At 38.7% G+C, this 13,885-nt stretch overlaps 1 protein-coding gene across 5 annotated transcripts in view; it reads right to left on the bottom strand.

The window, feature by feature from the left end:
* PLCB1 (phospholipase C beta 1) overlaps positions 1-13,885 on the bottom strand; it is a 675,558-nt gene that overhangs the window by 146,776 nt on the left and 514,897 nt on the right. For all 5 annotated transcript variants that reach the window (XM_081034743.1, XM_081034741.1, XM_081034744.1 and 2 more), the window contains one exon: positions 3,443-3,525. In XM_081034743.1, coding sequence (XP_080890869.1) covers positions 3,443-3,525 — 83 coding nt within the window. The remainder of the gene's footprint in view (positions 1-3,442; positions 3,526-13,885) is intronic.

Raw genomic sequence — 13,885 nt, 5'->3', positions numbered from 1 at the left:
GGAAAGAATTGTGTTGGAACGATTTTGATATTTGGAGCTCAAGGACAACAGAACTATGAAGCAAACAACTTCCTCTCACAGTAGAATTCAGTATCTTTGTATTTCACTGCCATTAGATTATCTCAATGGTTTGAGATAAACATCATGGCATCCTGGGAGGGTTGTTTTCCTGTTTTCTTTTGTCATGTATGAATTATTAATAAACTTTTAATAGCTAAATTTCTCATTTTTATACCAGAAAGAGCAGTATTATGGCACTATTTTTTTTTCTCTTGTGTTCACTGTAGGGCTTAGTTTTCATGCCCAGTTTTGGCTCTCTGTATGACTGGTGTTGAAGACTGCAAAAAATGTCCTGTGGATGCGACCACATAAATGTTAACATTTGCAGTTGCCTTGTGGATGCTCTGGGTGCCTTCATTCGATGCTTTGAAGGCTCATGAGCTTCTGCTTAGGTGTAAGAGATGTTGGTTAAACGTGTAAGTTTTGAAGCTAGACTGGATGGGTTTGAATTCCAGCTCTGTCACGTTTTAACTGCATGGCCTTGGGTAAGTTACTCAGCCTCTTTGGGACTCAGTTTCATCATCTATAAAATAGGGATAATCATAATAGTATTCATTCTTAGGAGACCTGGGTTTGTGGTGAGGGTTAAATGAGCTTATGCTTGGAACACTGCTCATGACATAGTAAATATTACCTGTTATTATGTTTGTGGTGGTGGTGGTTATTGACACCTCTCTGGACACCGTAGGGAGAGCTCATTGTAACAGGTGTGACAATAAAGAATGGATTTGTAAATTTTGTAAATAGCTTTTCATTTTGTCTAATTTATATAGAAACATTTCTTAAAGAAAACAAATGTGCTAGATTTGGAGATATTTCTACAAAAAGGAAATAACACATCAACAAGTCTGGGAACTATAGTGCCTGGAAGAAAGGTACTAAAGTATTTTAGAGCCCAATTACAAATGGATGGGCAGAGATGAGAAAATACTCCAGAAAAGTTATTTGCAAATCAGAGCTGTTGCAGCAAATAAGGTAAAAAATACAATGACTAAAGAGGTGGTCTCTTTATTTAGAAGAGAAATAGTAGTGAAACAGAATAAACAGAATAAATTCTTTTCTCTTCAACTGACCCTCAGAAGTGTGAGAAAAACTGCGCCAAATGATTACAACATTCATTGAATAACTGTTTCCTAATGAAACAGAATCACGAGTCGATAAATGTAATATAGATTTCCTGGGGGCAAACTATAAATACAGACAATTATAAAATTGGTTATGTCAAAAAATAAGGTCTCTCTCTACATATAAATTAACAAATGATCACTTAACTCCTTAGAAATTCCTCAAACTGAAATTTGATCATGCCCCAACTTAGAAACTGCTTTTTTAAGATTTGGTGAATTCTGTAAGAATTAGTGAATTGAAGCATGTGTTGTTGAGAATTAGTTGGGCAGAGTACATTAGTGACCTGGGAAAGACTTAAATAAGAAGGAGAGAAAAGGGAACCTGTGAGTCAGATTATGGCAGGTGCTATTGGTTTATAGTTGAGAAAACCAGTTTAGGTCGTTGAAATGCAAGAGAGGACTACTTCACAAAGTCTTGTTTGAGCAATGATGGGTATAACTACGGAGTCTTCACACACTAATTCCATGGATGACAATTTTGGTATCTTGAACTGATTTAGAATTTTTCATTTTGAAGCTCTTTAAGCTGAATAACTACATGATAAACTAATATCTGCGTGTTTGATATAAATGTGTGTGTCGTCTCAAAAATATAAACCCACTGCTTAAATGCAATGGATCTGTGTAGGAATAATCTAACAGACTGATTCTCAAGAAAGAGTTGTATAAGGCTTAGATAAGAAAAGATTTCAACTATGTTTTATTTTGAACTGTGTTTTATCCACACAACCATACAATTATGACACAGCAGTAGACACAAATGGGGTCACAGTATCTGTTCCTCTCCCCTAAATCATACCCATGTATGCAGACAATATCCACAAAATAAATTCATCATCAAAATAAATTATGACCAATAAAAAAAAAAATAAATGTGTGTGTCGTGCAGGGCGGCCTGTGGGGTCTCAACTCCCGCTCCTGTGGGGCCAGAGCCCCAGAGAGCAGTTTCCAGGCTCTCAGCCTCACATAGAAAGGTGCTGGCTCAGGTAGTAAATGGCCATCAACTGTGATCAGATGCCAGCAGCTGTGGCTAGTTGGCCGTCAGCTGTAACCAGTGAGCCATTGGCCACTAATATAACTGCCGTGACTACGCTAGCAGAGAATGGGGCCTAGCAAGAATATGGTGGCTGAGCTAGCAAGCGCAGATTGCAGCTAGCAAGGTGAGTCGGTCAGTTGGCAGAAAAGACAGCTCCCCATATAAGAATGCAGGACATGGTGAGGCCAAAAAGGAACACCCATGGAGCATAGATAGTGGAGTCATACCACTATATTCTCCTTAGTTGCTTGGCTGGAGACACAGGAAGCAGGAGCCACACTATCCACAATCTGCTGTCTGCTTCTCTGCCAACCAACCAACCAACCCCTCTTGCTAGCTGCAATCCGCCATGCTAACTGCAATCCACGCTTGCTAGCTCAGCCACCATCTTCTTGCTAGCCCTAATTTTTCTGCTAGCGTAGCCATGGCAGTTATATTAGTAGCCAATGGCTAACTGGTTACAGCTGACGGCTAACTAGCGACAGCTGATGGCCATGCAGTCACAGTTTATGGCCATTTACTACCTGAGCCAGGACCTTTCCACGTGAGGCCGAGAGCCTGGAAACTGCACTCCTTGCTCTGTCCCCACAGTATCTTACTCTGGTCCTTTGTCATAAAAAGAACATAAAACAGTCAAGTCAAAATTACCTTTTCTTTATGTAGCTCAGCAATAAGTGCAGGCTATTCTGAAATGGGCAAATATTTGCCAATACTAATAAACAGGGGAAACCAATGGGAAGAGGATGGAGGGAACATTTGGTGGTCTGAGTTTTGTATAAGTGCAAAGTGGCAGAATAAAATTTACAGCTGTCTTTCCACCAGCCCCAATGCATACAGAACCAGCCATTTTAGTGTGTGGCAAAATTGACTATAAGTTTGCATGCAACAGAAGGAGCTAATGAAGGAGGAGTACAAAAGTGGCCCACTGCAATAGAGACATGTATTATATAAGGAAATGTATTCCACTGCATTGTAAAAAGAGTAGTCCTTAATTGAAAAATCCTGTGTCATGAAAACAGATTTCACAAGTCCAATGGATTATTTTAATGTAAATGAAATTTCAATGAATTCCATCACATACAGATGAAAACATGCCACCTAATATATAACATAATCTAAGAACACCATTAATAATCTCAAATAATTTTACATCGAGTGAACAATTATTAAACATGACACGTGGGAAAAAGACTCCCTATTGAATGTCTTAAATACTTACGAATCCACATGATTCTCAAATGAAAGGAGAATTGGAAAAGGTGAAGTCTTAAATGCACACTCGGCGATGGCTTCTATCACTTCCTAAAAATGAAACACATGAATAGTCAGTATGTCAGAATTTCAATGTTTGTATTTTTTTCTTTGGAGCTACATAAATTAATATGGCTACCCTTTTTCATTCATAGAATTGTATCAAGTGGCCTGAAATGACTAGAAGGGATTGTGAAGGCTGCTGCACTATAAATTTTCTGACTCTTGACTTAGCAAGGAAAGAAAAAGGAGACTGAATTTTGGGGGGACGGGGAAATGCAAATGTGGAATGATGCTATTATTTGTTCATTAAACCTACTTTTTAAAAAATAATAAAATAAATCAATCATATTATAAAAAATTTGGGCAAGAGCAAGCAAACATTTTCACTCATAAATTCACCCTTTGAACCAAACCACTGTTGGCATTTGGTTATATTACTTCTAGTTTGTATTTCATGTATCTGTATAACTGAGTTTTAATTATAGTAACTACTCTATTTGTGTTTTTTAACATTGTTATGATATATAACATTACTGAGATACAATTCACCCATTTAAAGTGTACAATTACATGATTTTAGTATATTCAGAGTTGTACAACCATCATCCCAATTTAAGTTAGAATATTTTTATCACCTCCAAAAGAAATCATGTACCCATTAGCAGTCACTCCCAATTCCCCCACCCCACCTCACACATCCAGCTCTAGGCAATCATTAATCTACCTTTATCTCCATAGCTGTGCGTATACTGAACATTTCATATAAATGGAATCATACAATATGTGGCCTTTTATGTCTGGCACCTTTCATTTAGCATGCTTTCATTCATCCATGCTGTAACATATATCAGTACTTTATTCTTCAATCTATATTTTTTTAAAAATGTGTATGCCATAAGTTTTAATATCTGTATAAAATTCTAGGGAGTAGCAGTATCATAATTGATTTAACCATTACCCAGTTGTGGGATAGACATATTTTAAAAGTTATCATTCAAATCATTTTACAAAGCACATCTTCATTTTTTCCTAATATTTTGAATTATTCTGGGAATAAAGTCTCAGAAGGGGAATTATTGAATTAAAGAATATGAATAGTTTTAAACTCTCCTGTGTTTCTCCAAATTACTTTTCATCTTTGATTGCCTAGAGTAATGTAATGAAGGACCAGATTTCAATGCATATTCACCAGCTTTGGGCATTATTTTTTCAAAATGTTTTTTTCATTGAACTGGTATTAAAGTGCGATCTCATTTATTTTCAATTATATCACTGTCAGTGCCACTGTGGTTTCACATACTCATAATTTGTTTTTAGTTGCATTTACTTTTTTCATTTCCTCCTTTCAAGTAGGAATTTCTACTCTCATTCTTTGTGCCTGAGCCTTCTCCATTATCTTCTCTACCTTCCTTAAAGAATGCATAGCCTTCTTTATAGCCAAGCCAGAAAGCTATTTCCTTGGCTCCAGAGTATAAATAAGACTTTCTAATCCTTACTATATTTGCATATATCCTGTAAGGGGGATTTTCCTGCATGGAGCAAAAAACCCGCTCTCATCATTTCTTAGAAGTGAGTTCACAGATTGCCTTTCATACATGATCAGTTTAACTTTTATGATAGTGGATGCCATCAAAAATAAGTGCACTATAAATAGCAAGCTACATCAAGATTTTAAATTCTTTTTTTGATTTATTTGAGCACAGGTTTTGAATTCAAACAGACTTGTGTTTGACTCTTACTTCTTAGACTTCCAAGCTGTGTGACCTTGGGAAATTTCACGTAATGCCTCCGTGCATTAGCTTACTGACCTGTAGAGTGGGGGTGAGATACTACATTCCATGAGTCTGTTGTGCGAATGCACTGAGAGAAGATAAAGAACCCAGCTCATGATGGGCATATATTCTCAAATCAACTAAAGTTACTTACCTTGCTGGTACCTTCCTCCCCACTCACCCTAAATCTTACCTCAACCTCTTACTGATACAAACAAGAGCCCCCATTAAATGAGCATTTATTATGTTCCAGACACATATCTTCTCTCATGCTATACATATAAGAAAAGTAGTATCCACCATTTTATAGGTTATAAAATGGAGGCTCAGAGATATTAACCAATTTGCCCAAGATCACAGACAGGAACATCTAGTAAACCCCAGGAAACTTTATCTGACTCTAGAGTTTATGCTCTTAAACTTTGCAGTAGCTCCCATGCAGCAAATTAGCTTAATGAGCTTAACCACCTAAGATCAAAACCCTCAAAATAATTGAGAGGATATATCATAAAGGAAGTGAATGATAAATGCAAAGAAAAGGTGGGCGGGGGGGTGAGCCTAGATTTTGTTCATTTAATAAATGTGGCCCTATTGTATCAGGTAAAGGCAAGACACTGGAGCCATTCTTGACCTCTTTCTCTCACATCTTCTGATTTATCAGCAATCCTGTCCCAAACATGTCCAGGATATATCCTGTCCCTAACATACCTACATCTCAGCATCTCTATCTCCGTTATCCTGATCCAAAAACCTTTGCAGTAACTGCTGTGGTAGATTTTATCATAATTCCCACATTTCACTACCCCTTTCTCTGAGATCAGTTGTTAATAGGCATGGCCATGTGTTTTGGAGTGAAATGTGTATGAAAATGGCATGGTCATCTGCTGACCCGTCTTCAAGAGCCATGATGTGGTTCTGCCATTTCTCTTTTCCCTCTGCCATGAGCTCAGGGATATCACAGATTGGGGCTATTCTTTCTTTGTGGATTATAGACAATATCAGAGCAACAGCTAACATCAAACCCAAGCAAGAAATAAACCTTTGTGGGTCTAAATCACTGAGATTCTGTAATTTTTTGTTATTGCAGCAAAACCAAGCAGAGGCTGACTGATAGAAACTTTTAACTGCTTTCTTTCTTCTGTGTTTGTCCCATATATTACATACGATAGCCAGAGTGATTGTTATCAAACAGGAATCAGATTATTTCACTACTTTGGAGTAAGATTTTTCCATTGGCCTTCTATTTCAGAGTGAAATCCAAATTCTTTATCAGATCTGGCACCTGCTATTTCTCTAGATTCATCTCCTTTACCTGTTCACTATTGCTTACCCTGATACAGTTCACTGACCTCCTCTTGCTTTTCCTTGAATACACCGAGCATGACTTCATCTCCTTGTTTTTCTCTTTCATTTCTTTATCTTTGTTGCCTTTATCAGGAATACTCTTACCTGAAAGCAGGACTCACTTCCATACCTGAGGGGGTGTGTGGTCTCTGCTCAAATGTCTTGTAATAACAGTCCTTCTGCCACCATACTGCTGATAATGGCATACCTCTAGCCCCTCTTTTGTTCAATACTTAACTTATGTTACCTTAAAGGGCATATCTCCATGTGCCATATTGTATGTTTATTTTGATCTACTTCTTCCCACTAGAATGGAAGCTTCTTGAGGGTAAGCACTCAGTTTTCCCCACTGCTCTGTCTCCAGGGCCTAGGAAGTGCTAAGGAACATTCTAGATGTTCACTAAATATTTTCAAATAAATAAATGAACTCTTAACATTCGTAATAAAAGAGAAACATCATTTATCTATTTATGATCCCATTTATTTTTCTATTGAGTATTTCAGAGGCCAGCAAACTTTTCCCATAAAGGACCAGATAGTAAATATTTTAGACTTTGCTGGCCAAATGGTTTCTATGGCAACTATTCAACTCTGCCTTTGTAGCCCCAAAGCAACCACAGATAATAAGTAAACACGTGGCTATGGCTATGCTCCAACAAAAGTTAATTCACCAAAAGAGGTGGCATGCTGAATGTGGCCTAAAGAGGATAGTTTGTCAATCTTTGGACTAGTCTAATCGTTGGCTTAAGCAAAGCTTAAAACTTGATTATAACCAAAGGTAAATGTGACTTTCTATTACAGAAGCTGATGGGCATATATTCCATATATGAAAGAATGAAAAGAATGAAAGAATGAAAGTATGTTCCATACTCAATAGCCTAGTTAATTTCAACACTTTCATGGCTGAAACTTCCATTCAAGGTTGAGTCCGTCTTACATTGGAAAAGAGTCTCTCAAATGTAAATGTCAGTAAAAGACTTCAATAACTTTTCTGATTATAATTAGTGATTTTGGCTGTTTGAGAATATCTCCAGTTGCCTCTAATAATGACGCTTGACTATAGACTCTCCCCATCAGCATTTGGGCCAATAAGAATCAGGCCTGAAGGTGAGTGAAAACCCTACCCCTTCTGCCTTAGAAAAGTGGGTATTTTGTCCCAGGACAACGGCCTTTCTCCTTATTTTTGGCCAATTAAATGTGGGTATTTTTATGGGCCTGCTTTCAGACCACCAGGAAATTTATGCCTCTCTGTCTTCCTAGCTCCCTGGGTCGGCTTCTCTCACCCCACAGTGGAGATGCTGGTATGGCTTGAACTGCTGCTGGGCCCTGGTTCCTAGTCCTTCCTATCTTGTGTCCCCTACTTCTCACTTTTTCTGTCTCTGGTGCTGTACACTTCTAGTCTAGTGCACTTGACTTAGGACCCATGTTCGCAATGGATTCTCCACGCTCATCTGCCATATCCCTCTCAGCTCCCACTGGGTCCCTAAACAAGTCTGGGCTGTGTTTAATTTGCCATATAGTTTAGCCTTCTAAACCATGCCAGGGGTTGTGTGTGGAGGGCACCCACAGCCTTTACCACAGCAGCTTTATAAATGACTTAATTCACCTGTGCCCTCACTCTGCCTTAATAACTCCTTGAATAAATAATACCACAGCCATCATATTTATAAAAAGAAAGCTAAAGTGTGACTTCTTAAATTTCAATTATAATATCAGTAGCTACCATTGATAGAGTAGTCCCCGAGTACCATGCACTCTTCTAAGCAATGTCTGTATATTAAGTAGCATCCTTGAATGCTGACAACCAACCTAGGAGGTAAGCTCTATTACCATCTCCATTTTGCTCATAAGAAAGAGGCTCGGATTAGTCAGGGTGTTTCTCCAAGGCCTGCAGCCAGCAAATAGGAGAGCTGGCATTAGAACTCTGACATCAGCTCCAGAGCTGCATTCTTACCCTCTGTAGTCTCTTTTCTCTCTTTTCCTCCATCTGCTCCTTCCTCCCTCTATCTGTCTCTTCTCATCTCTACCATAAGGTTAGCTATCAGCTTAGAAAACCCTTCTGAACTTTTAAAACCAAAGAAAGCATTTACTGAATTTCATCTAATCATTTTAGCGGAGAGTACCTGAAAACTCCAGAAGTTCCATTGTCGGACTTTTGTGGTGTTTTTTTTTTTAGAATATTTTGCACTGTTCACATGATCCATCAGGATGAGAAAAATTGTTACAGGTTTGAAGTTTCGTTCTGTCACATAAACTGTCATTAGTGGACACTGGAATGTGAAAGTACCTTACAGCGCGATTGCTCCTTATTAAGCCAAAACCATTTTTCAGAGACTGCTAACACTGGATTCAATAATCTACAAACCATATGGCTCAATTACTAACCTCCAGTGGGAAAAAAACTGCCCTTGAAATCCTTTATCCTTGACAGACAACAGCAGGGTGTATTTGATATCCATTTTATGTGAGCGTTTATGTAGCAGTTAAATTGCATCCTAAATTATTATTTCTCTCAGAGAATGAAGCTTTGTTTTCAGAAATGCTCCATTTAACCACATACTCAAATTTAATACATTTCATCATATATGTTATCACATTATCCAGTTTCCCATCTTGTACAATTGCTGATTACAAAGGAGCTGCCTGAGGGAATAAAAAGGAGCAGCGTGGGGATGGGGAGGGTGGGTGGCTGCCCACTGTGGGAGGAAGGAGATTGAGTGAGAGCAGAGAGAATGAAGCCTAAGTGGTGAAATTACTGTCCTGACCATCAGAAAGGCTCAGGCAATAAGGCGGAGAAACAGAAGGGCGGATATATGGGGTAAATAATAAATAAACCCAGGCTACAAAATAAAAAGCCCTCCAGAGAGAAGGAGAATTATAGCATGTCCCCTTTCCCAGAACATAACATTTTACTTTGGCTCATACAATAAATAGGAGGTAAATGCCAATAGGAACTTTTGCTTTGGGGCATATATCTCACAGAAGCTTTTCCGATTGCATAGGCTGAGAGTAGATAAACTATGTGACACAAAAATGACAAACTTCTGCATTTAGTTTATTTTGCTGCTGCAATACACCTGTGGCTACAGAATATAGTCTAATTGCACTGTAAAGGTCAGGTCCAAATATATGGGATAGCCCAAACTGGCCAACATTGAGAGAATCTTTTCAGTGCCCTCCAATATACTACACGTGGAATTTCACATGTGAAAATAGAGAAAGACAAAATTCATTCATGTGATAAGCAGAGGCAAAAAAAAAAAAAAAAAAAAAAGAAAAAACTAAAAATGAAAGCTATGCTGTAATTTGTCTATTTGTGTTGGAATGGGAAAATTCATTTATAAAACATTTATTGAGCACCTACTATATGCCAGATTCTTTTCAAGTGCTTGGGACAGATCAGGGAACAAAACAAAGATCATGTCTTTGTGGAGCTTACATACTAGTAGAAGGAGACAGACAATAAACAAGGAACATAATAATTAAGTTAAGCAGAGTGGTAGAAGGTGATAAGTGCCAGTTGATAAATAGAAAAAATAAAGAGGTGGTGGGGAATGTCTCAGGAGTGTGGGAGAGGGCTTGATGGCTGCTTACAGTATTAAATAGACCGGTCACATTAAGCCTTGTTCAAAAGGTGGCATTTGACAGTTTTCAAGGAAGTAAGAGATGAATCATGCAGATGCCTGGGGGAAGCGCATTCTAGGCAGAGAGGACAACCTGTGCCAAGGCTGTGTGGTCAAACCTGCCTACCATGGCCAAGGAACAGCAAGGAGGCCAGTGGAGTTGGAGCCAAGTGAATGAGGGGGAAAGTGATAATGGGGGTGGGGTAGGTCACGTAGGGCCTTGTTCCCCATTTCTTTTTTTACCCTTTCTTACAAAGTCACTGTACAAAGTAGTTTCTGGAAAAGCAGACCACATACTGATGATCATGCAGAGCAGGGCTGGGCCTAGGGTGAGGCAAGTAGGTATCTAAATGCAATATGTAAAGAACCACCCATTCGCAGGTGTCCACTCTGCATTTACATGGCACTGAGAGTAAGCTCCTCCCTAAATTTTGCAGGTAAGGTGCCTCAGGGGCATAGTCCTAGTCCTAGTCCTGATGTAGAGAATTCTTGCTCTGTATATTTGTCCACAAAACAGGTTGGCATTTCTACTCCCCACACTCATCCTTTCCCACCACTGTCCACATCTCTGCAAGAATGATATATCCTGCAAATGCACATTAGCAGAGAGCGTGGCTGGACAAACCAACCAGCAGAGGCGATGGATTTCCTGCTCTATTGGCCACCTCCTACCCCTAACTCTGGCAGGGAGAGAGAGGAAGCAGTGTTCTGGGCCAGTTTTAGTCTTTTAGTCTCTAAATCTGTCAGCAAGTGTGTGGATGTGGTTGAGAAGCTGTGCTATTCCTGGAGCCCAGGAATAGATATTCAATCAGCCTGTGGCTCAGAGATCACAGATGAGATTGAAGAACCTCTTGTACTGTTAAGTGCATAGGGAGAGTCACTCTAAGCTGACTCGATGGCTGAGGCCAAATAGCCAATGCTCCACATAAAATAAATATGCTTAAAACTTGGTGTTTACCTGCACTCCAACCCCCTGCAAAGGAACTCAAATATATGGTGATGGAAGGAGAACCGACTCTGGGTGGTGAGCACACAATGCAGTATATTGATGATGTAATGTAGAAATGTACAGTTGAAACCTATGTAGTTTTGTTGTCACCCCAATACATTTTAATAAAACAAGTACCTTGAGGATTATAAATTTTTAAGAAATGTAATTGCTCCTCACATGAAATCTGAGGGGCACTAGGCAAGGGGGTGGGTGGGCCCTCCTGGCAATGTTTCGGTGTACAAGGCCATCAGTTCCTTAGCTCAGTAATGGCTCCATCAAAATGTGCTGTCTCCCTTTCCTGGATCATCTTCATCCATTATCACATAGGTGAGCTCAAATTGCACTCACCCCATACTAGGGTCATCTATCCCCTACTTTTTCTTTAATAGCCCAACCGGGTTCGGGTTGATACCTTAGATATCTAACAAAGGATAACGGCAGGAGCTGGGAGGGTGGGAGACTATGAAAAATGAAACAAAAACCCATTGATTTTCCATTAAAGAAAACCAAAAGGAGCAGATAAACTTTTAAAGATTTTTTATCAAAATTAAGGTCAACCCATCATTAAACTTTGTTGTAAAATTTAGTAAAGGGCGCTATTTTTCTCTTGTTGTTGTATTGTAGCTTAAGTTTAAGAAATCATGAAAAGTCAAATTCCCTAGACACACATACTAAACATATTTTATGGTGCTAATGATATTACGTCTGAACACATTTTTATTGCTGTCAAACAGTACTTTTGATCAAGAAATACATTTACCTAAACTGAAACCTGGCTGTCCCCTAAAAATCTTCTTTTTTTGCTGCTCTTTCAAGTGATAGCTGTTTATTTTATCACATCACAAGTGTCCCAGGGCTAAAAGCTGAAGATTTGGAATGTTTTGCTCCCAGTGTTACTTTTGAAACATTACCTCTCAATCTTCTTATTTTAAAACAAAACAAAACCGAGTTCTCGTGAAGCAGCCAAACAAGCTTTAACTATTTCTTCACTTCTGCCATCTACTGAGATTCCCCTCATTCAGCAAAGACTTTGGCAAATGGCTCATTTTCTTCTTTATCCAAAGTTTTGTCACCAATCTTGGTGATATTAACATCTATCTAATTCCTTCAATATTCTGGCCTCTTAACACTCTGACCTCCCCATTTTCAATGGTCTTGTCCTCACTCTATGTACCTTCGTTATCCAAATACTTGGGCTCTATTTCTGTGGTTACTTAGGGCAAGAGTTAATGACCCAGAACCAGTTCTGCCCTGAGACTGATGTAACCCAGGTAATGGGGTTCACACCATGGGACCTGTGCTCCAGAGGTTGTCCTCTGGTCCTTCTCTGTCTATTCCCTTCCAAAGGGGTGAGAAACCTGAGTCAGCCAAGAAAACATGTTCCCTAAAGCCCACATATCCCCATTCTAGATTACTTTCTAGGGTACCTAGGACCACAGATTTCCCCACTCAAATGCCCCCAAGCTCCTAATGATGGCTCTCTGCAGGGGACCTGAACAGAACTCATATTTGTCCATATGCATGAATGTGAGGCCCTTTATGGTGTACGATAGAGCCATGAATTGGAAGAGAGGAGAGATGACCAAACACACCCTCATCACTAACTATTTAAGAGTGGTTGATGCTTCTTTATAAATTTCGGCTTTGTTTTGCTTCCTAGATGGGATTTATTAAGACACCCAATCATGATTGTTTCTCCTTCCTGACAGCATCCTATCCATAGAAAGACCCTGCTTACTTGACTCACCCTCACCCAAATCACTTAATACAAGCCTAAATTCTGTAAATTCTCTCTAATACACTTTTACAGAGGCATCACAGTTCCCCATGACATTTGTGCTCTCTTGTTGCATAAGCCAATGAACCCAACTTTGACTACATTTGTGCCCTAGGGGTCTTCGAGCCCTAAGTATCAATGTGCCAAAAGATGGCATATCATAGCCAGTATTCCATTCCATATATATCATTATTATTATTATTATTATTATTATTATTATTATTCCATATATGAGTATATTCTGTGAATAGAATATTATATAATAATTAAATAGTACTCATTAATATCATCATCATCACCAAGCAAGCAAACAAATAAGCTAGAGATACATGCAATAATATTGACTCTCCCAAATAATGTGGAGTGAAAAAAGCAAAACACAAAATAATGCATACTACAGTATGAATACATTTATATCAAGTTAAAAATTGGTGAAACTACATTGTTTAGGGCTGTACATAAACTAGTACCGCTCTAAAGAAATGCAAAGGGTGACTGATCACCGTAATGGTCAGGAAGATGGTCATCTCTGGGGCGACGGGGGTCATTCTGACGGGATTGGGTATGTGGAGTGTTTCTGGGGTGCCAGCACATTCCTATTTCTTGATTTTGGTGGTAGTTCATGAGTGCAAACTTTGCATCAATTTGTTAACTTGTACAAATAAGTTGTATGAATTCTTTGTTTTATATGTTATAATTCCCAATGATAAAATGCAAGAAAAAAAAGAATGAGTGCTAAGTAGACAAATAAATTTATTATTTCCTTTATAAAACAGTTTCTTTAGATTTGGTTAGCATGAGTCAGTTCACCTGATCCCAACTACCATCCATGGATAAACTGTTAAGCGTTAGCCTCTAAAATGGCAAAGATGATTAATAGCCTATGGACTTCATTGTAAAC

The sequence above is a fragment of the Rhinolophus hipposideros genome, assembly GCF_964194185.1.
Source record: "Rhinolophus hipposideros genome assembly, chromosome: 22".
NCBI classification, from domain to species: domain Eukaryota; kingdom Metazoa; phylum Chordata; class Mammalia; order Chiroptera; family Rhinolophidae; genus Rhinolophus; species Rhinolophus hipposideros.
Note: the sequence above shows the minus strand (reverse complement) of the source record. Positions and strands in the feature narration are given on the sequence as shown.